The sequence below is a fragment of the Hypomesus nipponensis genome, chromosome 24, assembly GCF_054491055.1.
Source record: "Hypomesus nipponensis isolate SF chromosome 24, ASM5449105v1, whole genome shotgun sequence".
NCBI classification, from domain to species: domain Eukaryota; kingdom Metazoa; phylum Chordata; class Actinopteri; order Osmeriformes; family Osmeridae; genus Hypomesus; species Hypomesus nipponensis.
In genome coordinates, this window is record NC_140384.1 from 3,982,466 (window position 1) to 4,007,526 (window position 25,061).

A 25,061-nucleotide genomic window follows, 5' to 3' on the forward strand; every position below is an offset into this window, starting at 1 on the left:
ATGCGAGGCGTCGTGGAGTTCTCCCGCTGAAATGGCAAAACAGAACCAACTTGTTCCCATTTCGCAGTCATCTCCAGAGTTGTAGCTACACATGGCTGTTTGCTGCTGGTTCCAGTTGCAGAACCAGCTTTGATGCAGAACATGTGACATCACAGTTTTTTCTGCAGATAAAAAATGAAAGACCCCATTACTTGTTCTGGTATTGTTGACGCAACACAATGGATTTTTTCTACAAATGAAATTGATCATTTTGTTAGCACATAGATGAATGCACATTCCAAATAGGCCACGATCTCTATGGTGTGCGAGACATTTAAACAAATATTGGATGAACACAAGGATGAATTAGTGTCAGCAAGAATCCTGAAAGATTTTTAAGCTAATTTTAAACATGCTCTCTGTGTCACACTTGAATTACCAAACACATATCTTTCATTGTGATGAACAACATGGAAGGGTTGTTAGAAACCTGTGCTTAGAGCACTTGACACTGATCAAGATGTCACAGGTTCAAATCCCCGTCATTACATTACAATGTATTCAAACTCAACCTCTCTTTAATAGTGGGAGAAGTCAGTGGTACGGCTCTGCTCACTCATGCATGATTTAGACTGAATCAATAAATAATACAAGCTGCTGTCTGTTCTTCTGCCATGAGCATGGATCCACAGTCGGTGGGTGTATATTACTGTACATCCATCAGGCATGCAACCAATCCCTAAAATCGTCTGCTTAAAACAGCCCCCTAACCTTTTCAGCGGTCGTGACCCAAGCTCTTGTGTAGGTGTGAGGTTGCTGGTTCACTCCAGAACCCTAGATACAGTACCCTAGATACAGTAGAACCTAATACATGCTCACCCCATAACTCAATCCAGCGGCAGGCCCAAACGACAGATCAGATGATAGGCTCTTTGAAAGAATGTCTAATATTTACGTGTGTTTGGTTGGGCACGCATAGCAAAGAGAGACCAAGGGGCCAGCGTCATCAATTTAGATTCCAGTCACAGTCACACGACAGTACTACTCAAGCTAATACTTTGCTCTTGATACTAGAGACCTTGGTGAGTGACTTAGCAAGACGTGCACACGTTTCGAATCATATTGGAAACAATGGAGGACTTTTCGTTTTGTCAATGTGTTCTACGCAGACAAATTGCACAATTTCTTCTGTCCATGCATTTTGCAAGAGTGTTCCGTGACATTGACTCACCAATGCCAAGCAGTTTTTTTTGCAGCACAGTGAGTGGTAGGGTGTACAAACAACCAGCAGGGGCGCTGTTGCACTAATTATGTCTGGTGTGGCAGTTTTTGAAGTTGCAGCAGCAGTTGGTTTTCTTTAAATTATGATTAGGCTGCAAGGACCGCTGTTTTTGTCACTTTAATTACTTTCCATTTTGAGTCCAATGTGCGTCCTTCAAAGTCAATTTGAGAATATTCATATAGTGGTTAAGAGGTGCTTTGTGACTGCTGCAGTTGGTAGGTCTGTGAAATAATCTAAAAAGAGTTTGGTACCTTATTATTGATTGAGTAAGACATTTAATCAATGGACACAGTTTAAATTGCGAACACAATTTTATTCATCTCAAAGGAAGAACTAGACAAAAGGGTTAAAATCATTCAGAAAGTGTGTCATACAATATCTATTCTGATCAATATCAACTAAATACAAGAGAAAAAATAAACATAGAAATTGTGAATGAAACAAATTCAAATGAGTAATATTGCACTTTGTCTCAATTTTTTCTAGTTCCAAACTTAATCAAGTCAGGAGTTTAGCTTTAACACTGGACTACACTGAAGCCCAAGGAATGGACCCTGGAATTGACCTACCTGAAACGTATTGTTAAGCTTATTCATTTTTAGCTTAATACAGATTCCCTAGCATATAATCAAAACAAAAAAACAAGCTGAATTACATGATAGTGATTATATAGCGGTCTATTCCATATTATTAGCTCATTTTGTTCTCAGTTGAAGGGGTGTGTGGCTGATCAACAGTAGACCCCCCTTCATCTGAGAGGGAAATACAACACAACTGAACACGGTTATCTGACTGGGAGAAAATAAACATCAATGCCCAAGTACATAAAATAGCCTAGTCATCACTACTCAAACACCATATCAAAGAGGCTTGACTGAGGGAATCATTAATTTTCTAACACGCTTTAAAAATAACTTTTTTTCTTCTTCCCTTTGTAGTCCCTTTCAAAACCCTGACAAAACCCACACGCTCAGACAAACAAGTAAAAGGAAAGGGGGAAAAAAATGGGAAGATAATTAGTATTTCTACACACGTGCATTACTGACGTATCATAATTAGGTCTGTCCTGTGTCAAGGCCACTAAGATAAGATCACTTTCAATGTATGGTTAATCGGTTACGGTCAGAAGTCGTCTCGAAGTTGCTACCTGGATCTTGACAAAGCACACGCACACACGACATATACACTTGTCATCTACTTATGCTTGTAAACATGTAAACACAAAATTGTTTCTAATCTTAGGATATTAAATAATGCATTTGTGTCCGACATGCGACTGCTTAACTGCAATTTCTTATCCGTTATCGATGTGGATACCAAACCTTTTCCAGACCTTCACCATGAATGCTATGTTATCTTTTTTTTTTTTTATATATAAAAAAAGTGCGTCGTGTTTATCGATGCTCAATCTCCGCTCTTGCTGGTTAAACTGTTGACAGAGTTTGAAAACCAATGTATTACTCTTGTCAACCTAGGACTACTTGTTCTGGCCAGTCTGAGCAGAGATGTGGCATGTCTGTCTTCCTCAGCGATGACTTGGCTGGCACTGCTTCTCTGGAGAAGCTCAAATCGTCTCCTTTTCTTTTTTATATCAAGCATTCTGGCTTCACTGGTCTGGAAAATCTCATAGTTGGTGAATGAGTTCGGCAAGTGCAGCAGGACCAAAAAACAAAAACAAAGGGAATGTAGTTTGTCTTAGAAAGCTGCCTCGCTTTTGTGTGTCTCTCCTCTTTTGATTTGGTAGTATACTTTTAGGAAAGGAAAAAAAAGAAAGTATTTTCACTATTTCAAACAGTGCAATTTCAAATCAAACTCTACATCTTGTTTTTTCCTTTTCTAACTGTTTGGCAAGTGAGGCCACCTGAGACAGTGCTTTTCTTTAGGCAGGGACTGTGTCAGTCTGCATTGCTCTGAGCTGAAGATGAAGAAGCTGCAGGTGTTTGGGGGGAACTGGACATCCTATGTCCTGCCCTTTCTCTGTCACACTTGCGCGCGCGCACACACACACACACACACACACACACACATCCTAGCACCAAACACATCTGGCGGGGCAAGTGCACACCTGCATCTAATTACCTTAGATCACGGACAACGCAAACACGAAGCAAACAATGATTGGCTGAAAGGCATGCTAAGTTTAAGACTAGATACAAAGAAAATACAAAAAAAAACATTGACGTTGCAATGAGAAACATAAGAAGCCACACTTGGATCCAAGCTAAAGAGGCAACGGTAAGGAGAGCGTCGGGGTGGAGAGTGTGCGGTTGCAGTGTCTACGTGTCATTAAGGAAAAGTCAAGGGATGAAAAGGAAAAGAAAAAAAACATCGTAACAGCTTCAACAAAGTCAGTGCATCACGTTTGTCCTTTTCAGTCTAGCGTTCCTCCAAATATGTTCTCTTCGTTGTTCAAAGTTGTGCGGGTGGGGATTCTAGGAGATAAGCCTGCAGTCTCTTTGGGGCCAGCGTTATACATCAAGCTGGAGCCAAACAAATAGTGATTCTTTTTTCTCTCTCTCAATCGAGCTACACAACTCAAGCAAAGAATAATGTGTGCAAAAAAAAAAAAAAAAAAAAAAGAATATGAACTCTTGAGGCAGGAGGAGGATGTGCTCCTTTGTTGACTGCTGCAGCGCGTGGGCAGACAGGTGGCGGTTGTACTGTTTGCCTTCTCGTCTTCCTGTTTGGTTCTCATTCTGCTCGGGTCTTAACATGATAGTCCTGCTCTGTGTGAAAGAGCCATGTCCTTTTGGGCCGTGGTTACAGAAGAAACAGGAGTTGAAGAGCTAGATGGATCGACGAGAACCCTGGTGGTCCTGCCGATTTTTCACCCTAATCACTACTTCTACCACCAGGGCTGTCTCCACTACACGGGGCTGTCTCGGGCGGGGATGAAGTTGTCGCGCCCATACCACAGGAGGGTGGGGAGACCAGAAGTGCTTCTTCTCCGTAGGGATTTCCTGTTCCTCTCACTGAGGGGAGGGGAGAGGAGCTGTGTCTAGCCCGCCGCGATGTTTGTCCATGTCAGTTTGTTTTTGTTTGTTTGTTTTTCTCTCGACGCCGACGGTGGACTGCCAAACCCTATCGCCGGGAGAAATAAACAAGGAGCTGGCTGTTGCTGGATCGTCGCCCGACGTCTCAGGGCGGAGGTCAGGGGGCTTCTCTCAGCGCGAGGGGCAGGTGTCGGCCCTGCGCTCCTCTGTCCGGCTGATGTGGTCAGGGTTGGGATCAATCTAGAAGGGGGGGGGGGACACAAGAATACAACAACCGTTAAAATCACTATGGTAGAAAAGCGGAACTTTGACTATATCAGTTCCTGTTTCCAGACCTTTGTGTTTCTTTGTTTGTTATAGCTCTAGTTATGGTAGCTTATTCTGTGTGTGGGTGGGTGGGTGGGTGGGTGATTTTATTACACACCTCAGAGTAGAGAGGAGGAGGCTGGAAGCGGAACTCCTGGATGTAGGCAAAGAGGGGTCCCTCGCACTCGTCCCTGGGTGAGGAGACCTCCCGGCTGTTCCATCTGTGCCCCTCGGTGGCGATCTCTGCATAGCTGGGCGGAGCTGGAAGGAAAGCATCACACATGTTACAAACGTGTGGGGGGGGGGGGAATGTGATCCTGTTCTCTGTGACAGGGATATGTAGCTGAGCAGTGTGTGTGTGTGTGTGTGTGTGTGTGTGTGTGTTTGTGCCTACCTTCAGGCCTCTCAGGCAAGGCCATGCCCAGCCAGCTCATGGTCATGCTACACTGGGAGCTGACGCTGGACGTGCGGCTGCCGAACGGGTGCAGAGGGATTGTGCCGATGACCAGGGGCAGGTTCAGGGACAGGTTCATGGCCCCGGGGATGTCCACGTACACCTGGACGGACGGAGAGACAAGCGAAGGCAAGGTGAGGCGACGCTCGGGCAAAGCCGACAGGGGAGCTCTCTTCCCGCGTGCAAGAGCAGGGCGCCCGTCCTCTGCGCCTTTCCTAATCTAGAACAAACGCCGTCATGATTCGGCAGTTTGGTAATATGTGGGTCAATCTTCTGAGGCGTTCCACTTATGCAAGTGGGAAGGCCGGTCACTTCACTACAGGGTAAGGTCGCGAGCAGCACTCAGGGCAGGTGTTCTGCAGATAGATTGAGCTGATCCTCTTAGCAGCATATGCTGAGAACACCTGGTCCAATCTCAGGGACTTTGGACGTGGCCGTATGAGTCACACACCCCCGTCGGTACGAGGCTGTCGAGGAACCCATGTCGCACTGCAATCTTCCGACACCTCGCAACCGCTCAAAAGTGCTCCAAGCAATCGATTTCGCAGCCCTTTATCCCATCGTGCTTGTCGCTCGGTTGCGCGGCCACACGTCTCAAACTCTCTTTGGAGACGTGTGGGATACTAACGAATGGTTAGCGCATCCGAAAATGGACAGGAAGTGGAGAGGACGAGTAAAGAGGACGGATCGGAGGGGGAAGGGCCCGGGACTCACCATGAGGGAGTACTCCACCCTGATGATGCTGCAGTCCAGGATGGAGGGGGACACGGGCGGGATCTTCAGCATCTTGCCGCTCCACGTCTCCGTCTTGCCCGAGGACAGCGACTCGCCGCGGAGGTTGGCCACCAGCTGCTTGACCTCCTTCATCTTCCCTTTGGCGTAGAAGGTCTGGGTCTGGTAGATGGCCGCCTTCGGCACCACCATGCGGGAGGAACAGTTCTCTATCTCCGCGAAGATCTGGATCGACTCTCCTGCGAAACAAGTGACGGGCGGATGGATGAATAAATATGCGATGACACGTTTCTCGGTCGACGACCTTACGTCATGCTTACAGATGCTGAGCAGCTAATTAGTTCACGTTGTGTTTTTATATATTTCTCACCTGGGGTGTATCCTTTCCTTTCTATTTTGGCACTTAAGGAGATTGGTCCTGAGGTGCAGAACCAGCAGCATAGAGTCTTGTCTTTCGTGCCAGCCTGTGGTGACTGTGCAAGCGAGAAAGGAGAATGAGAAAATGTGAGCACTTGAAATTCTTTGGCTTTCATACTAACACCGTTACAACACAAAGCGCCCCGGGGACTGTCATAAAAGACAATATTTCTTTTCCCCAGAAGATGTAAACTCACCTGAGTACAAATTAGCTGCCATAAACCATTTGTGCACAACGTGACAGCCTTTCTCTTTCAGTTTCATCATTCGTCATTTGCAATAATAGCCTCTTACAATTTCTGTGGCAAACAAGTTCTGCCAACACAATAACTCAATGGCACTTGGCAACAACCACTATGTGAAGCCATATAGTATACAGGCCAAATATCTCAGAATTCCCCTTCAATCCGCAACTTTCCCCTGCATGAGCCATACTTTGGCAACAAATTCATAAGCCGTCTTTGGTCGGCAAATATACTTTGGAAAGAACCCGAGTTGGTTTGGATGGGGAACAAGCACAACAGAAGTGATGTCGGACAGAAAGTCATGAGAGCTCACCAGAAGTAGGGGAGTGTTGATGTCGATGTGCTCGAAGACGGTGAATTCCTTCTTGGTCTTCATGGGCAGGAGCCAGGGTCTGTGTAGCTCTGACTTAACCCAGTAACGCACACTACCATGCTTCCCTTCAAAAGAGGTAGCCAAAGGTCTGAGGGAGAAACACAAGATACGTCCGTTCAAGGTGATGCCAAGGGCCACAATCTTCTATTTGAGGCAGACACAGTGACCTTTAAGGGGAAACCTGTTATTGGTTCATCTGTTTTGATTGTCTCGAGGGAGAGTTGAAAGATACTCACGTCTGCGGAAGCTCAAGGCTGAATGCATACTCGTGTCTTCCTGAATGGATAGTGGTGAGTCCTTCTTCCGAGTTGTCGTCATCTGAAAAACACGAAGGACAATATTCCAAATACATGTATACTATACCTGATGAAACATTGTATTATGTATGCTGTCCTCTGGAAATCGTAACACAGGGTGAACAAGGAGAACAAAGGGGCTTTGTGTCTTATGTTAAAACATTAGGATGGCACTGAAAACATATTCTCACCAAACACATTCATGAAAAACTGTTATTGATTTGAGTCATTTAGCCTTTCCACACATTCCATTTTTATTCAGTGCAATGAGAAATCACGTTCTGACAGAGTTGGACTCCCTTTATCTATATATGTCATAAATAAATGGTTTCAGTTGTTTACAGGCTTTCATACAAACAGAACACATACATATACCAAATGTAGGATACTTTTTTGGGGGTGGGGGTTCTCTATCATTATCTTTCACTTATTAATGATGCACCAGTGGATTTAGATGTTGCATAAATGCATTACATGATCCGTAAGAAAATATGTGAATAGTTTCTTTAACCTGTGTACTATCTGAATGACTACAGCAGAGCCGGTGCTCCGTTTCTGCCAGCTCAGCACCCCCTCCTAGCCTAAGCAGCGGCAGAGCCGTGGTAAACAAGTGCAGAGCTGTCACTCAAAGGCAGACTCGAGCAGGAGAAGACCGGCCTAAACCGGTGCAAGCAGCTTCCTCTAGCCGGTCTCCCTCTTACGCATTCACTGTGCGGCATTCAGCGAGTGGCTCAACCGAGCTTGCTCGCTCCCGGGACAGCCCCCTAAAGACCTGGCACGTGTAATGCAGCATGGACAATTTGCTTATACATTGTTCGCGTGATACGATGTATAAAGACAGAAAGAAAGAATAAACACAGTGAAGAAAGAGGACAGACAAAGACGCAATTGAAACAATCGTACCTTTATTACATATAATCCCTGCGTACACTGCTACACATAGTGGGTAAAAAGCACCAAACTTGAGACAAGCGGTTCAACATTATAAAATATAACAGCATGCATACATAAGGTACTTATTTCAAAGCATATTTTCATCCTGATAAATAAACTACCCCGTACACATTCAACAAACGAGCCCCCCAAAACCCCGGCATAAAAAATCCTACATATGCATTTTCAGAAACTGTGCTAGATAACCTGTCAACAAAATCAATCAACTTAATACTAACAAAACATTATGTAGGCTACCAGCTCCCAGTTTATTACTTTTTCTGGCCTTTCCATCCAGTGTAATGTAGGACCTTAGCAACAGGCTAACAAACCAGATTCGTGTCAACTAGACCTTCATAATTTCCACATTTCAACAGAAAATACTGTGAGCTAAAGAAAATGTATGCATTCATTCATATCTAGGAAAGACAATTCCAGTCTCTTTAGACCTGTTGTTTAAACCTGCCATTTAAAATGCTGCTGCTCAGATAGGAACTGGCATGGATTTTGCGCAATATTTTCGTGATGCACCTTTTGGAACAAATATTGAAAGGTCGGATTCAAATTTACGGACTTTTTCTGTCACTTTATGCGAAAGCATTAGGTCATTGGAACACACACGAGCACCTCAGCCAATCAGCGCAGAGAAAGACCAGTCTCTTCACCCCCTCACATCCAGTTTCTGAACAGGATTGAACCGCTTTGAACAATGGGTGGAAACTTAGCTATAGCTATGATACATCTTAATACGACTACTTGACCAAAATGTATATCTGCGAATGAATTGAATCATCTTAATTGATATATGTTCTCTTAGAATATTGTCTCTCAAATCGGTAATTCATACCATTTTAGGTGGTGTCGTGGTAGGGTATGCATGTTCTGTCATTCATTCTAACCCTGACAGCTCTAACTCATTGAAGCCTCTTGATCAATAAAGGCTCAAGTAACACCTAAATACTTATTTGTACAAGACAAAATTGGCCTATTACACCACTATACTAAATCAGTACAATTAATGTGCTGGTTTGTTCTGGTAATGATCTCAGACAGGACGCATTATCCTGTACATCTCGTTTACAAATAAAGGTGATATTCAACAACATTAACATCTACGAGTCTTACCTCTTTCGTGCCCAATTAGGATGTCTCTGTGATTTAGATATTCCACTTCTTCTGTGTAATTTTGCGTATAGGCAGTGTTGGATCCAGCATTTCGTGATTCAGTCCAACGAACTTTTGCAAATCCTTTCGCGTGGATTTTCAAAGATTTCACGCGGATTTCTCCGGTGACTTCGATGATAACTCTCCCTGAGACGGAGTCCCCGCTTGAGAAAACGGGGACATTGCTGTCATTAAGACAGTCATAGCTTACAATGAAGCTCTTCACCTTTCCAAGCACCATGGTGGAGGGTATCCTATACAGAGCCCTAAAAATAAAAGTCTATGAAAATAATCTCATAAGAAAACGAATAATGTAGTATTCAGACACTGATCAGTATCTCTGCCCTGCCAAAGCAGGAGGCACGATCAGTGCTTTCTCTGCAAACAGTTCATTGAGATGTGAAGGCTGAATAACAGCAGAGGATGCTGTTATCGTTCGCCCGTCCGCGCTATGGTCTCTGGTCAAAGACAAGGAACTTTGTCGCTCGGCTCACTTTAAGCGAGGTTTTTGAGAAAAACAACCTACTGAGCATGCGCATAACTTTATCTGCCCCCTCCTTCCGTCTTCTGGAACAAGGGAGAGGGCTATGGCATTCAGCCAGCTGACAAGTTTGGTTAAACAGCTGGTAGACAATTACAAAAGCAAGCGTGCAAATCGTATCTTTCTCGCCTTTTTATGCATTTTGTTCAAATTGAACAAATAGAATGTTTAGAAAGAACGTTTATGGTTCCAATATGCATTTCATGTGCATAGTCCATAATAAAACGCGTTTTCACACTGCAAGAACAAAGTAGTAACAATATGCATAGACAGATACCGTAGCCTCTTACTTTCAAGTGCAAGGAACAAAGGCCAGCAAGCAGGGCATTAGGCACAGTCATTCTACAGCTGTGCAGCCTGATTGTGTCTACATAACTGGAATGGTTGTTTCCCATTTCTAAAATTGGCCTCACGATATCAAATATGGAAGAGAAACAGCCTGCATGCGGCTTCACAATGTGTGAAAAACACAAAGCTCACTAATATCGATTTCCAGACGTTCAACAAGCAATAGCCTACTGCTCAGTTATTTTATTGCACGAGATGCCACCTACTGGCTGACCTAGATTAGATGCCAGACATCTCGTCAATTTGCAGGAAATCACCTGTAGCAAGCACTGCAACAAGAAGGACATGCACTGTGACATTCAACTGCCAATACATTTTTGGAGCTCTAGCGCAAACAATTCCTCAAAAGCATTAAAAATAAAGAAAATGCTCAAAAGGTAGACAATTATTAAATGTTGAACTGAACACATCGAGTCAATGGGCCGTCAATGGGCCACACATTAGAAATGTGGTTAATACAAGCTCACAGGTATGCAATCATGGCAAACCGTTTTACATTTAATCTTCAAAATGTTCAAGTAGCTATTTATCCTTGAATATATTTCTTTGTGTCTAGTATATTGAGGATTACGTTCTAAACGGCTTGTCATATATTCTGTGGGATACTATCTCCCTCTACTGTTTGTTTCGTAACTACATGAAGGTGGACAGAAATATCAAAATAAACGCGTCTCTTATTTTGAAAAGAGCATTCATTTGATTGCCCAAGAACACGAATGCTGCTACAACCAACTTTTGCGTCCGGACACATCTCAAGTCTACCAAGTTTCAAAACAATAGATTTAGTTGGACTGCGTTTTTGCAATGTATGCATTATATTTAGCTTTTGTTTTTCTGGCTCAAAGTATTGAAGGTTTTTACCTAAACCGTTCTGGCTACCCAAAACCTAACATTGTGATGGTGATGTCGGATGCTTTTGTAAGTAACCATTGAATTGTGTTGACCTGCCTAGCAGTCGGTGGTTTACACTTATTTACTTTATCAATGAAAAATGAAAATTTTGTAAAAAATAAATTTTGATACGTTTACCTCACTGCAGTATTTATGAAGCATACTATAAGGTTACATTGAGGGTCTGAAACAGAAAGAGTTTCCTCTTTGGAGCGTAATTTCCATTTTATACAAAGGACGGCCGACTGACTGTAGATCCTGGGAATAGGGTGGTTCAGCTTCCATACATAAACTTCATGAGGGAGCTGGGTGCTACCTTCCTCAATGCCTACACCAACTCTCCAATCTGCTGCCCCTCCCGTTCAGGTACGGTTTCCAATGTACAACACCTATCAGTAGTGGAAGAATGGACTTACATGACTTTGTGGGCTTTCAGCTATGTGGAGTGGCCGTTTTGTTCACCTGACCCGGTCATGGAATAACTATAAGTGCCTGGATCCCAATGCTACCACATGGATGGACGTTCTGCGGCAGAACGGTTTTCACACCCAGATGATGGGCAAACTGGACTTCACGTCAGGAGGTCACTCAGTCAGGTGGGATTAGCCAGTGGCCTTTGCCAAGCAGAAAAGTAACCCAGACTGATTTGTGACAGTGTTATATGTCTGTATTTTAACCACAGTAATCGTGTGGAGGCATGGACACGAGATGTCCCATTCCTTCTGCGTCAGGAAGGAAGGCCAGTCACCGACCTGGTGGGAAACATCTCCACTGACAGGGTTATGATTAAGGACTGGGAGACTGTAGACAAGGCCACCCAGTGGATCCGCCACAGTGCTGCCTCTCTCTCCCAGCCCTTTGCCCTTTACGTGGGCCTCAATCTGCCCCACCCCTACCAAACACAGTCCCTGGGACCCATCGCTGGGGGATCCACCTTTCGCACCTCCCCTTACTGGCTTCAGAAGGTCATATCTTTAGCATTTCACGTTTATTTCTCAAATTCAAATGCAGACAGCAGATTGTCACGTTTGGTGGAGATTTACTCTGTTTCTCTCCTTATGCAGGTGATGTTTGACCTTATTTCACTTCCAAAATGGCTGCCCTTGTCCTCCATGCATCCTGTTGACTACTACTCCACCTACACTAAGAACTGCACTGGTAACTTCTCCACAGAGGAAGTCAGAAGCATACGAGCCTTCTATTATGCCATGTGTGCTGAAACAGATGCCATGCTAGGTTTGTTGTAAACCCGACCCACAGTTTTGATGTAAGTTGGATGGGGGATATTTACAGATACTGACCATTCCAGACACCAAATCCATGCCTCGTGTCTCTGTTGGGGCCCAGGTCAGGTGATGTCAGCCCTTCGGGACTCAGGACTGCAGGACAGCACTGTGCTGATGTTCACAGCTGACCATGGGGAACTGGCCATGGAGCACCGGCAGTTCTACAAGATGTCCATGCTGGAGGGCAGCTCCCACGTTCCCCTGCTGGTCATGGGTCCAGGGGTGGAGTCTGGCCAGCAGCTCAGCCTGCCTGTATCCCTGGTGGACCTTTACCCCACCCTGTTAGGTGAGGACTGGAAAGCTGGCATCCATAGCCCAGAATGTTGTTTTGGGAAAACATGGTCAATTAGTGGACTGTTTTCAATGGAAAGTCTCGAGTAAGACTTCAATGACACTCAACATCCACTTCCTTAAACACTTGTGACAATGTGAACCCATTCACATGATGAGGACCAATATTCTTATCAGAAAACATTCAAATTCAATGTTTGAATTCCACGCTGTCTTTATTTGTCAGACATAGCTGGCATCCCTGCTCCAGGTGGTCTGAGTGGCCACTCCCTCGTTCCCCTGGTGACGAGGTCAGGTGGCTGGCCTGGGCCTATCCCTCCAGGCTGGGTACTGAGCGAGTACCACGGCTGCAATGCCAACGCCTCCACCTACATGCTGAGGTCAGGCCGTTGGAAATACGTGGCCTACGCTGACGGCCGGAGTGTCCCTCCGCAGCTGTTTGGTGAGTTCCTACATGCTCGGGAAATAAGAGTCCTTTTTGTTTGGCCGATGTGGGGATTGCTGATCCTCGTGAGGGACCGGATGTCATTTTAAAACCGTAAGGTTGATTTATACAGTCCATCCCTGTCTATTTCTTACCAGACCTAACTCTGGACAAGGAGGAACTTCACAATGTGGCGTCCCTGTTCCCAGATGTGTGTCGTCAACTGGATAAGCTTCTGCTTACCATAGTGGACTATCCCAAGGTTTCTGAATCCGTCCGTCTCTACAACAAGCAACAGTTTGCTCTCTGGCGCAAGACTCTTGGGGAAAATTATACCCAAGTCATTGCTAACTTGAGGTGGCATGTGGACTGGAAAAAGGACGTCATAAACAACGAGAGAGCCATTGATGAGTGGCTCATGGACTCGTAGAAATAGATATTCTCTGGACATCTGGGACCATTCCTTTTTTCAGAATTTCACGAGACGTTTCAACAGGCTTTGACTAGCATGTCATATTGAACAAGTCTCAAGACACTGTAGCTGGTCTCAGTGAGGGTAAAAGGAATCACATTTTTTTAACAATAAAAATGAAAAAATGGACTGCATTTATATAGCTCTTTTCTACCTTGGCGGCACTCAAAGTGCTTTACATCTTTTGCCTCATTCACCCATTCACACTCACACACCGACAGCGGTGCAGCTGCCATGCAAGGCGCTAGCCTGTTCATCAGGAGCACCAATGAAGGAGGAAGTTATTTTTCACTGTAAAATGAATTATGAACCTAATATGAATTGATGTTTTGCCACGCCTGTACTGACTCCTGCCCTGTCTTATTTTTCATAGTGAGTGAATAACTAACCAGGATATTCAGCAAATGGTTAGGCTATTTCATAAAAACTAGGGAAATGTACTATAGAACATCTCAAACATGGAAGAGGATAGACACACGACAAACACAGATTGAGCCTGCAGTAGCGCGAGCCGTGACGAGCGTTGTATCGACAACTTGATAATAATGGCTGCCTGTGTGTCATTGAATTAGCTTACAACTATCTCAATCACCGTCTGCATCACGGACATGGGCACTATTCTAGTATGAGCTCAAAAGGACAGAAAATCACTTTCATTTGAAATCCGTATTTGGAGATTTAAATTCCCAGCAATAAACAGACTAGTTAAGCATATACTGTGTTATTTATTTAGTGTATAGTGAATATACTTGGGAGGCTTGAAAAACAAAGTATGTTCTGTCCCAGGTGGTCTGTGGTGGCGAGGCAGTGGATGAGCTGCACACCAACCCATGGTGTGTTCCCAGAGGTGAAGGGGAGGGGCTGGACCGCTGCAGCCAAGGGTGGAGCAGAATTCCCTCCAGAGTGGGCAGGTCTTTGGGATGCTTTGCCAAACAGACACTTGTTCCTTTCCATTTTGGTAATCTGACAAAAATATTAAATCCTGGGTACATAATACATGATTAAGACAATTACAGACAATTTACAAAACAAAATACTGCAGTTTCTGAATCTAATACTACTGTATCCTTTAAATGAATCAGCCAAGGATAAATATAAAGAATAATAATCAAGTTGGCAAAGTCACAGGTGCCCATGTTGCACTAGGAGAAGGACATGGTGCTGAACAGGCCCATGCAGGAGCCACATACCAAGGTCCTGTGGGTGAGCTTTTTCCTGGCCCTCCAGGTAGAGGAGGCACTGGCACTACCTACAGACACCTGGACACACACATCTCAGTGTTCGCCCCCATGCACTGCAACAGATGTGAGCAGTAGCAATGATGACTGCAGACTTATCTACTGAAATGCATGGGAAAAGTTGTTTTTGTGAATCTTTCCCTATTTTATTTGGAACTAAAGCTGTGATGGGGAAGATGAGGAAGCCCAAAGCTAACTTTGTACTATATTGAAATGATCAATGATATACTAAACAAGGTGAATGAAAGATAAGTGAACCAATCAATCAACAAACATGTTTGCCATTAACAAAAAGTCACCTTTGTAACCTGGGAACCCTCTACCCCCTGGTGGACCTTGGTCTCCATCTTGCCCTGGTTCCCCCTTGCTCTCCTGCTGTGCAGTCCAGACCTTCCTAAATCCCAGAGCACAGGGTGTGGGTTCCTAAACACCAACTGAATGACCAGCAATCAGACTGGTCTATTACCAGCCCATCCATCACATAAACTCTATAAGCAGTAAGGAACACATTTGGTCAACTTTTTCTCAAATGTGATTACCAAGGCTACCATCTTGAAGAAAACAGCTTCAACCAGTATGAAATGTAAACTGATTCATATTGTTAACTGTATCAACAGTGATCTGGTGAGAATACTTAGCTAGCCTTTATACCGTTTTAGTGCCACCTGGTGTTTCAAATGTGAAATTAAGTATTTTACAGTCATTGGTTTGTATCCACGGTTACATGAACTCTAAATCAATGTAGTTTATCATGGCGATACGTAAAGTGAAGTGTCCCTACGTTTTAATCTGTTGAGACCTAATGTATTTAAAGATCAAAGCTCCGTTGCAGTTCTAACAGCTATGAAGGTAAGTCCAATCGTTATATGCGTTGCTTTTGACGTTGTATCCAAGAATTGCGCCTTTGTGCTTGTGCACCGGTGCTAGCTAGCTAGCTAGCTTGACTTCGATTGTGTTGTTAGCAAGATTCCTTGTTTGGCTTTATTAATTGGGATATGTTAGTACGTTGTGAAAAGTGTATGTAATATACGTTTTTGTTATTTAGATGCAGACAGTGTTGTGAGTTTCAAGGTACGTACTCCAGTTTTGTGAACTTTCATTTGACCGCCCTCGTTGGTAGCATAAAGATATTGTGCTTCTGTATTCCTGCAGTGGAGAGAATATAAGTTGAGTGCTCATAAACATTCCGTGATTGATTTTCTATATTGTAACTATCCGTTTTTTAAATCAAAATTAGACACATGGAATAGAGTTTATTCATATTATTGGATTTAAAACTTTGCAGTTACAATCCGAAAGTCATTTTATTGTTAATTTACATGTAATGCCAATTATGTAGTAATTCAAGGTAGGGTAGGCCATGTGATGAGAAGCAATTTGTGTCATATTTGCCAAAAAGTAACATGTCTTGATAGCAACCAATATATCTAAAAGTTTGACGGTAATATGAAATCATTCCGACATCAGTGGGCGTAGCAATACTGTAATAAACACGACCAATCATTAAGGGGTACCCTGACTAGTCTGTCTACCTACCTGCGTGCACTGCCCCTCCACTCAATGCTCGTTACTGTAGTTTTGGTGGAGTTGCTTTGAAGGTATGGGGTGGGATATTTTGGTTTGAATTGTATCAAAAATAAGCTAAAATAGCTAGCTTTGTGCAACTTGCCTACCCTGCCTTTAACTTGGAACTGTTTCTTCCAGATCTCCTACTGACCAATCATACTTGATCATGGCCGGAGACCCGTAAGAGAAGTCACCTTAAGGCTCTAGAAAGACTACAGAGAGAGACTCAACCAGAAACAGCAGTAACTAAGACAAAGGATCAACCAGAGAGAGACAAGCTTTCAGAGAGAGTAGATACAAGACAGGATCCAGAGAGACCAGACAGAGTTCGAAGAGAGAGCTGAGTTATGGAGACACATCACTGTGATACATGTGGGAAAAGCCTTTCCTCCTCCAGTAGCCTCAAGAAGCACATGAGGATCCACACTGGAGAGAAGCCCTACAGCTGTGACATCTGTGGTAAAACCTTTAGCCGTGCTAGCAAATTCACAACTCACAGCAGAATCCACACTGGAGAGAAGCCCTACAGCTGTGACCTCTGTGGTAAAACCTTTAGCCAGATTGGCAATTTCAGACATCACATGAGGATCCATACTGGAGAGAAGCCTTACAGCTGTGACGTCTGTGGTCAAACCTTTAACAATGATAGCAGTTTGACAGCTCACCGCAGAATCCACACTGGAGAGAAGCCTTACAGCTGTGACCTCTGTGGTAAAACCTTTACCCACGCTAGCAGTATCACAGTTCACAGCAGGATCCACACTGGAGAGAAGCCCTACAGCTGTGACCTCTGTGGTAAAACCTTTAGCCAGGCTGGCCATTTCAGAGATCATAGCAGGATCCACACTGGTGAGAAGCCTTACAACTGTGACTTCTGTGGTAAAACCTTTACCCACGCTAGCAGTTTCACAGATCACTGCAGAATCCACACTGGAGAAAAGCCCTACAGCTGTGACCTCTGTGGTAAAACCTTTAGCCGTTCCAGCAGTTTTACAGTTCACCGCAGGATCCACACTGGAGAGAAGCCCTACTACTGTGACATCTGTGGTAAAACCTTTAGCAGATATAGCAGTTTGACAGTTCACAGCAGAATCCACACTGGAGAGAAGCCCTACAGCTGTGACCTGTGTGACTATTCAGGTAAAACATTTGACCATCTGAAAAGGCACCAGCGTGTTCACAACAGAAAAACCCCAAAGCAGTGATGTCTGGGGCCAAGCTGTCCCAGCAGTCACCACATGAGCGAAGCAGGTTCATGGCATGGCACTCGGGCAGCGTGCGTCACATCACCCATCGCCGTGTTCCTAGCCATAGGCTTAGCTTGATAGGCGGCGCTATAAAGTCGTCACATGCACGTACACGCATCCTCGTTTACCTTTGTGCCACCCGCCACCATCCCCTTCTCCCCCATGTTGTCTGTCTACTCCCCGTGGGGGATGTAACTTGTTGCTCCCTGCCTCATGTCATGCATGCTGCAGTGAAGGCAGGGAGCGCATCCCTATGTACATACATTCCGACAATGTAAAACCATTTGTCATGTGTATGAATAAATGGTGAAATCAATCTGTGAGTGTCTTGACTGAACTGAGAGAGCTGGAAGAACTACCGGCCTACAACTAAAAAATCAAAAATCCTCTGCTGTTAGACTGCTCCTCCTCCCATTAAAAAAATATTTTTACAATTTGGGGGGGCTTATAGGGCTAGATACGCCCATGCTTCCTACGTTTTCAATGAACAATGTGCCGTAATGCCGTTTACAGTCAATTGTGTCCCTACTTAGTCACGTGTTGGTGATTTCACATACCCTTGCATCATACTTCTGTGCTTCATTTTACTTTGTTTTATGTGTTTTTCATGCTAACAATGTTAATACAATGATTAAATGCTTTCAGTGAAACTCTTATTCTTATTTTCACCGGAAATAATTTGGCTTGTGGAAATTCTGAGGTGTTTTCTTGCGGGTGAAGATCAGCTTCATGAAGATCATGAAGTTGAAACACCGAGTGTAGTTTATCATGGAGATACGTAAAGTAAAGTGAAGTGTAGCTACGTTTTAACATTTTAACACCTGATGTATTTAAAGATCAAAGCTCTGTTGCAGTTGTAACAGCTATTAAGGTAAGTGTTATCATTATGCGTTGCTTTATACGTTGTATCCGTGATTTGCGACTTTGTGCTTGGTATTAAACTCATTTCGGTGCTAGCAAGCGAGCTTTACTTCCATTGTGTTGTTAGCTAGATTCATTGTTTGTCTTTACTAATGGGGAATGTTTGTACGTTGTGAAAAGTGTATGTAATATTATTTTTTGTTATTCAGATGCAGACAGTGTTGTGAGTACGTAGGCCTACTTCAGTTTTGTTAACTTTAATTTGACCCCCTCGGGGGCAGCATGAAGTCATAGTGTCCTGGGTTCTGTATTGCTGCAGTGGAGTGTGCTCATTAACATTCCGTGATTAATTTTCCATGTTGTAACTATCCGTTTTTAAATTCAATCAGAAGTCATTTTATGGTTAATTTACATGTAGCCTAATGTTTATTGCGTAGTAATTAATCATATAGGAAATTATTATAACAAATATAAAAAAAACATTAGGCTACAATGAGGAGTTGTATGCCAGAGGTTACGTTTTTATCATAGTGTTGTGTTTCTCCAGTAAATAAAAACCTGAGAAACATTGGATGAGACCCAGGGATGGGCAAGCTACTTGATATGTGTAGTGAGCTAAGCTACGTACCCTACAATAAATTCAGCTTCACTACACAGAAGCTACCGCTCATGAAAATGTAGCAAGCTTAGTTAAAAAAATCTGTCGAAAGTAGCTTGATACACAAGTAGCTACTTTCAGTTAAACAAACTGCATGCCAAGTCAATGCAATTTTTGTGATCAACACAATTGTCAGTCAGATAAAGGCTAAAATATGTTAAGATTTATTTATTGAACACTAGCCTAATCCACAATGCTAATTGCACAATTGCTTGTCTAGTCAGACAGGCCGCCCGCGCAGGCGCTGTGTGAGTGGAGATGAGACGTTGACAGCTCTCGCTGTACTCGGCTCGAGTGAGATCGGTTGTAACGTGAACTGCAGAACGGGATATGTGGGATGCTTTTTCAGTGCTTTGTCAACACAATAATCCACCAACCTTATGTATGAACATAAGATATGTCCAGGAGAAATTTGCTTTCTAGGACGTTACTGCACAGATCTATGAAAGAGCTTAGCTACTGAAAAGTTACTTGATTTTGTAAATAGTGACGTTACCGCCAAGCTACTGACAAATGTAGTTAGGCTACTGCTCATCACTGCATACACCTCACATTCAAATAGAACTGTTTCTTCCAGATCCACTGGCCAATCAGACCAACCCCGCCACGCATTTTACAGCGGCAGTTACAAATTGTGAGAGTTGCATAGGAAAGAGGTGTCAATGGGACTTGAGGTTTTCTGTATGTCCATTTTACCCACCAAACTGTCGTTATTCAACTATGACAGGAAAAACTCGGTTTGCATTTTCAGACCCCTTTAAGGTTACATTGAGGGTCTGAAACAGAAAGAGTTTCCTCTTTGGAGCGTAATTTCCATTTTATACAAAGGACGGCCGACTGACTGTAGACCCTGGGAATAGGGTGGTTCAGCTTCCATACATAAACGTCATGAGGGAGCTGGGTGCTACCTTCCTCAATGCCTACACCAACTCTCCAATCTGCTGCCCCTCCCGTTCAGGTACGGTTTCCAATGTTCAACACCTATCAGTAGTGGAAGAATGGACTTACATGACTTTGTGGGCTTTCAGCTATGTGGAGTGGCCGTTTTGTTCACCTGACCCGGTCATGGAATAACTAAGTGCCTGGATCCCAATGCTACCACATGGATGGACGTTCTGCGGCAGAACGGTTTTCACACCCAGATGATGGGCAAACTGGACTTCACGTCAGGAGGTCACTCAGTCAGGTGGGATTAGCCAGTGGCCTCTACCAAGCAGAAAAGTAACCCAGACTGATTTGACAGTGTTATATGTCTGTATTTTAACCACAGTAATCGTGTGGAGGCATGGACAGGAGATGTCCCATTAGTTCTGTGTCAGGAAGGAAGGCTCACACCCATACACCAGCTGCCATGCAGCTGCCATGCAAGGCGCTAGCCTGCCCATCGGGAGCAACCATGGAGGAAGTTCTTTTTAACTAGGGAAATGTACTATAGAACATCTCACACATGGAAGAGGTTAGACACACGACAGACACAGATTGAGCCTGCAGTAGCACGAGCCGTGACGAGCGCTGTATCGACAACTTGATAATAATGGCTGCCTGTGTGTCATTGAATTAACTTACAACTATCTCAATCACCGTCTGCATCACGGACATGGGCACTATTCTAGTATGAGCTCAAAAGGACAGAAAATCACTTTCATTTGAAATCAGTATTTGGAGATTTAAATTCCCAGCAATAAACAGACTAGTTAAGCATATATTGCGTTATTTATTTAGTGTGAAGTAAATATGCTTGGGATGTTTGAAAAAAAAAAAAAGATGTGCTGTCCCAGGTGGTCTGTGGTGGTGAGGCAGTGGATGAGCTGCACACCAACCCATGGTGTGTTCCCAGAGGTGAAGGGGAGGGGCTGGACCGCTGCAGCCAAGGGTGGAGCAGAATTCCCTCCAGAGTGGGCAGGTCTTTGCCAAACCGCCTCCTTCTGTAGGTTCATATCTTCTGAAGAGAGAAAAGGAAAGAGAGAACGACAGATAGCAGAGAATATGAGAGAAGTGGAGGGGATTGTGTTCAGCTAGATACAGGCAATGTGTGTCTCGTGTGAATGTGCATGTTATATTTTTTTCCTGCGTGTGGATGCATGTCTTACGGCTTAAATCACTGGGAGATATCTTCGGCTTGATCCTCTGGGAGACGTCTTCCTTGGTCTTCCCTTCTGTTTCTCCCCACTAGTATCATTCATTCAGGTGTCCATTTTCCATGGACTTGTCAGCTTCATTCATGCTGTTCAACATCATTCACACGTCTGTTCCCGTCCAATCCGGTGTTCATCTGGCTCCATAAGAACCTTGTTCCAACCTTCCTTTGACAGCTTTTCTGGATCCTGTGCTTTGTGATCTGTAATTGTTTTCTACAGGATTTTGTATTATTCCAGACACGGGTTTGTGAGTATAAACTTATAAACACACTCACCTTGAACCGATCCTCAGGGAGATATCCTCCTCTCTCCTGAATGTTGTTTTTTTTTTTTTTTGGGGGGGGGGGGGGGGTGTCTGGAGGGCGATGGGGGGAGAAAGGGACAGTGGGGAGGTCGGGAGGACGACCGGGGGGCAGGGACGAAGGCCAGGGCAGTTCTGGAGGCCGGCCAGGAGGCAGAGTGAAAAGTCGGGGCAGCTCTGGAGGCAGACCTGGAGGCCGTCTGGCTGTGCAGAGGTGCTCAGGAGGTCGGTGGTGGTGACCAAGGCTGGGATTCTTATGTGCACGGTGCTCTGGGGGTGCTGGAGTCGACCAGGACTCTGCTGGGGGCGCAGGAGGAGCAGAGAGCTCGGTGCTGGGCAGCACGGGCACCAGGCCTCTGGGCAGCACGGGCACAAGGACTCTGGGCAGCACGGGCACCAGGCCTCTGGACAGCAATGGCAGAGGGCCTTCGGGTAGCAAAGGCAGAGGGCCTCTGGGCAGCAGTGCTGTATCACTCATTTCTGGGATGGTGGACACAGCACGGGCCCTGGGGAGAACAACATTACTCACTCACAGCCTTTCTCAGAATCAATGCTTCATCTGAAAACTCAGTTGATGAGGTTCAAAGTTTAGGAGGTTTACCACTGACCTGCCAAGTTCTGTCTCCCTTTCCATGGATCCCTGCTTCGCCTCTGGGTCCTTGTCTTGGCCACATCCCACTGTCAGTCGTAGAGGATGGACACAAAAGCAGGGAAAAGCAAAACAGGATTATAAAACCAAAGTAGTTATTTACCAACCTCTAGAAAAGGTGATTGGAATGAGACACAGGAGTGCAGGGAGCCTGGAGAGAGAGACCAAGACCAGAACACACACCCCCGGAGACAGACAGAAAACACGAGGGGCAAGGAAGACCAGGAGAACTCAAACTGGTGCATGGCTGTGACTGTCTGTGTTTGTGTGTCTTACCTCTTCCATGTGTACCATGTGGGGTCATTGTTGTGGCAGTGGTGTTTTTAGGGGACACCTCGGGGCTCCTGGTATCTACCCTACACCTCTTGGTGTTGCCCTGGGACAGGGAGAGGGAGGACGAAGACGAGGCGTCCTCAAGGGACAGTGCCGTCGAAGACTCCCCCGAATCCTGTCTCTCTTCCAGCACTCTCTTCCTCTCCCCTCCTCTGCTGCTCTCTGCATCTCTTCTTTCCTTTCTCTTTCTCTTGTTCTGTCTCCCTGCTTTCCTCTCCTCCTCTGGATGCAGCCACGGGTGGAGAAGGACTTCCTCTAGAGTAGGCCGGTCTTCAGGGCACTTTGCCAAACATATTTTCACCAGGTTCTTACATTCTGGAGAGAGAGAGATAGCAGAGAATATGAGAGAAGTGGAGGAAACTCTGGTCAGTTAGATACAGACAGAAAGCATGTGTGTGCCTCTGTGTGAGTGTGTATGTTTATTTTTCTTGTTTGCGTGTGGATGCGTGTCTTACGGCTGGAAAACCCATCCATGGTAGGGATAGGATCGCAGTAAAGGACTTGGTCGGGTGTGCGAAAGGGGAATATTCCAGACAGCACGTTGTAAAACAGTACCCCCAGCTGCCAGACAGTGGATGGAACCGCCTGGTAGGAGCCATGGAGGTACCATTCAGGAGGGATGTACATTTTGGTCCCTGACACACACACACAAAACAACCTTAGTTAAACCGCACATGGAAGTGTGTGTCCGCATGTGATTGGGTGCAATTGCAACTGAGTCCCTTCTTTATTTCCTCTCAAGTCCTTGTGTTTGTCATCATGGTAAATCTTCGATGATATATTGCTCTTTAATATGGATGGGCGGGTGAGAGAAAATACAAGAGTAGGGAACGTACCAAGGAACTCGGTGTAGGGTGCTTCTTGAATAATGCAGCCACAGCCAAAGTCCAGAACCCTAATCCGTGGAACTGCAGATCCGGTCTCGACCAGAAGGTTCTCTGGCTTAATATCCCGGTGGAGGACACCCCAAGAGTGAAAATTGACCATGGCCTCAACCAGCTGCCTCAGGATGATCTACAGAAAGAGAAAGAGAGAAAGATGGAGGACAGTTGGGAGAGGGAGGGCAAATGGGGATGAATGTTGACTTTCACAAATAGCTCTTTGGAGGTGGATGGCTGTGATGAACTTGTCTGCACACACTCACCTTGGCCTGATCCTCTGGGAGATATCCTCCTCTCTCCTGGATATAGTCAAACAGTTCCACGGCGGGTACAGGCCTCTCCAGAACTATAATGAGCTCTTGGTCCAGCTCGTACCAGTCCAGCAGCTCCACTGCGGCCTGACCGTCTCCAAACCTGGCCTCACCCCTCACCCCCTCAGCCCTGGCCTTCTCAGCCATGTCTGCCCCTCCCTGTCCTACAATCAGTAGGAGCACCACCTCCAGGGGGAGCTGGCGGAGCTTCCCACGCAGGGTCTTAAACACAGAGAACACAGACAACCAGTTAGAGTTCATGCTGCAATAGGGATGTTATCTGTTGGAAGACTGGTTTTGTATGACAGATCATTCAGAATGAGAATCTAAAATGGAATATATGAATTGTAACAGGGGGATTAGTCCACTCACCACAGTTGTATTGATCACCTTATCAATGGGAACATGCTTGACTGCCACCTATCGAAAGAGATGGGTGGGGCGAAATACAACATGTTGATTTATAAAAATGATATACTGCTCTGTGTGTGACTGTGTGTATATTTTTTTATGTGTGTTATATCATTCTTACAGGCAGATTGTCATATATACGGAGTCCAGCGTAGACTGAGCCGAAGCCACCTTGGCCAAGACAGCTCAGTTCCACATACTTCTCCTCAAACGACCCTAGAGCGTACACACACATTTATGAATAATGAATATTTTTGTCTATCCACCTATCTCTTTTTTTCTGTCTTTATTATTATGCATGTTTATATCTAGCTACCTTAGCTATCGCCTTTAACTATGTTGCTACTATATGCATCACTATGTAGCTATAGTCATTTAATTGAAGGTGTTGTACAATATTCTAAGGTATTTGAGAAATACTACAGCTGTTAATATCGTCATACTCACTCATGTTTCAAGGTAGGAGTGCATTGATATACACGTTATTGTGATATGATGACTATCTATTGAGTTAATTAACATTTGAGTTTTTCAAAGCAATGTAGCCTTGATTTGCAGTGAGATTGTAAAATGCAGACATTTGTAGATTTTTGTAGAACGGTATGCTGTTGTCATGGAATCAATTATGATGTCAAAGATGTAGGATTAACCTTGTTTCTCTTGAAACATGGCAAGTTCAATCCGATCCAATTGAAAGTGACATTCACATCAGGTTAGATTATTTAATATTGTAAAACATAAAACAATCATATAGGTAGCCTACAATCCAGCTCCATAGAATATATTAGTTCAATGCCTGTGCCATGAGAAGTGGGAATAAACAGGGGGACATTCATTGACATTCATCGTGAAGTTATCATGTTTTTGTGGTTTTCAAGTCATTTTGATTATATGATGTAAAAAAATGGTGTTTACTGTTTTCTAATAATGTTTGAATACTAAATAAGTGACATGACAGAGTGTAAATCAGATGGTGGTGACATCTGATAATGTTGTACAATATTTGAAGGCATTTGAAAAAATACTACAGCAGTTAATAA

At 44.4% G+C, this 25,061-nt stretch overlaps 4 protein-coding genes and 2 long non-coding RNA genes across 9 annotated transcripts; 3 read left to right on the forward strand and 3 right to left on the reverse strand.

The window, feature by feature from the left end:
• Nucleotides 1-1,553: 1,553 nt before the first annotated feature.
• arrdc3a (arrestin domain containing 3a) lies at nt 1,554-9,652 on the reverse strand. The gene is made up of 8 exons (XM_084690341.1): nt 9,136-9,652; nt 7,018-7,099; nt 6,722-6,869; nt 6,117-6,219; nt 5,729-5,985; nt 4,955-5,117; nt 4,679-4,821; nt 1,554-4,494 (listed from the first exon to the last, which is right to left on the reverse strand). The coding sequence occupies exons 1-8, from the start codon at nt 9,413-9,415 to the stop codon at nt 4,426-4,428; spliced, it is 1,245 nt and encodes a 414-aa protein (XP_084546467.1). The 5' UTR covers nt 9,416-9,652; the 3' UTR covers nt 1,554-4,425.
• A 1,085-nt stretch (nt 9,653-10,737) lies between these two features.
• Nucleotides 10,738-13,766, forward strand: arsk (arylsulfatase family, member K). Of its 2 annotated transcripts, none has more exons than XM_084690238.1 (8): nt 10,738-10,981; nt 11,191-11,320; nt 11,391-11,550; nt 11,637-11,919; nt 12,019-12,190; nt 12,302-12,526; nt 12,758-12,973; nt 13,114-13,766. In XM_084690238.1, the coding sequence occupies exons 1-8, from the start codon at nt 10,868-10,870 to the stop codon at nt 13,383-13,385; spliced, it is 1,572 nt and encodes a 523-aa protein (XP_084546364.1). In that variant the 5' UTR covers nt 10,738-10,867; the 3' UTR covers nt 13,386-13,766. The 2 variants fall into 2 exon arrangements, with proteins under 2 accessions (XP_084546364.1, XP_084546365.1); XM_084690239.1 differs by having other exon boundaries at nt 10,881-10,981; nt 11,223-11,320.
• A 376-nt stretch (nt 13,767-14,142) lies between these two features.
• LOC146232766 (uncharacterized) lies at nt 14,143-15,854 on the reverse strand. Of its 2 annotated transcripts, none has more exons than XR_014742242.1 (4): nt 15,745-15,854; nt 14,965-15,059; nt 14,618-14,721; nt 14,143-14,390 (listed from the first exon to the last, which is right to left on the reverse strand). It is a non-coding gene; the product is annotated as an uncharacterized LOC146232766 (long non-coding RNA). The 2 variants fall into 2 exon arrangements; XR_014742243.1 differs by having other exon boundaries at nt 14,143-14,409.
• LOC146232767 (uncharacterized) lies at nt 15,371-17,794 on the forward strand. 2 transcript variants are annotated; one of them, XM_084690240.1, is made up of 3 exons: nt 15,376-15,514; nt 15,711-15,736; nt 16,370-17,794. In XM_084690240.1, the coding sequence occupies exon 3, from the start codon at nt 16,579-16,581 to the stop codon at nt 17,434-17,436; it is 858 nt and encodes a 285-aa protein (XP_084546366.1). In that variant the 5' UTR covers nt 15,376-15,514; nt 15,711-15,736; nt 16,370-16,578; the 3' UTR covers nt 17,437-17,794. The 2 variants fall into 2 exon arrangements, with proteins under 2 accessions (XP_084546367.1, XP_084546366.1); XM_084690241.1 differs by lacking the exon at nt 15,711-15,736 and having other exon boundaries at nt 15,371-15,514.
• Nucleotides 17,795-19,164: 1,370 nt separating this feature from the next.
• On the forward strand, nt 19,165-20,714 carry LOC146232768 (uncharacterized). Its single transcript, XR_014742241.1, has 3 exons — nt 19,165-19,955; nt 20,026-20,183; nt 20,268-20,714. It is a non-coding gene; the product is annotated as an uncharacterized LOC146232768 (long non-coding RNA).
• A 792-nt stretch (nt 20,715-21,506) lies between these two features.
• On the reverse strand, nt 21,507-24,573 carry LOC146232769 (uncharacterized; the record flags this gene model as incomplete). Its single annotated transcript, XM_084690005.1, has 9 exons — nt 24,469-24,573; nt 24,143-24,237; nt 23,983-24,030; nt 23,563-23,832; nt 23,255-23,432; nt 22,874-23,053; nt 22,362-22,733; nt 22,045-22,114; nt 21,507-21,942 (listed from the first exon to the last, which is right to left on the reverse strand). Coding segments are annotated over exons 1-9 (1,653 nt in total), but the record flags the coding sequence as incomplete, so codon positions are not given.
• Nucleotides 24,574-25,061: the final 488 nt, after the last annotated feature.

Excerpts from the sequence above, each read along its gene's own strand:
- arrdc3a (XM_084690341.1), bottom strand. The coding sequence starts at position 9,415 with ATGGTGCTTGGAAAGGTGAAGAGCTTCATTGTAAGCTATGACTGTCTT. Across the intron at positions 6,870-7,017 it reads AGCCTTGAGCTTCCGCAGAC|ACCTTTGGCTACCTCTTTTG; the intron begins GTGAGTATCTTT and ends TTTCTCCCTCAG. Across the intron at positions 4,822-4,954 it reads CTTGCCTGAGAGGCCTGAAG|CTCCGCCCAGCTATGCAGAG; the intron begins GTAGGCACAAAC and ends CTTTCCTTCCAG.
- arsk (XM_084690238.1), top strand. The coding sequence starts at position 10,868 with ATGTATGCATTATATTTAGCTTTTGTTTTTCTGGCTCAAAGTATTGAA. Across the intron at positions 11,321-11,390 it reads CTGCTGCCCCTCCCGTTCAG|CTATGTGGAGTGGCCGTTTT; the intron begins GTACGGTTTCCA and ends GTGGGCTTTCAG. Across the intron at positions 12,974-13,113 it reads TGTCCCTCCGCAGCTGTTTG|ACCTAACTCTGGACAAGGAG; the intron begins GTGAGTTCCTAC and ends ATTTCTTACCAG.
- LOC146232767 (XM_084690241.1), top strand. The coding sequence starts at position 16,579 with ATGGAGACACATCACTGTGATACATGTGGGAAAAGCCTTTCCTCCTCC.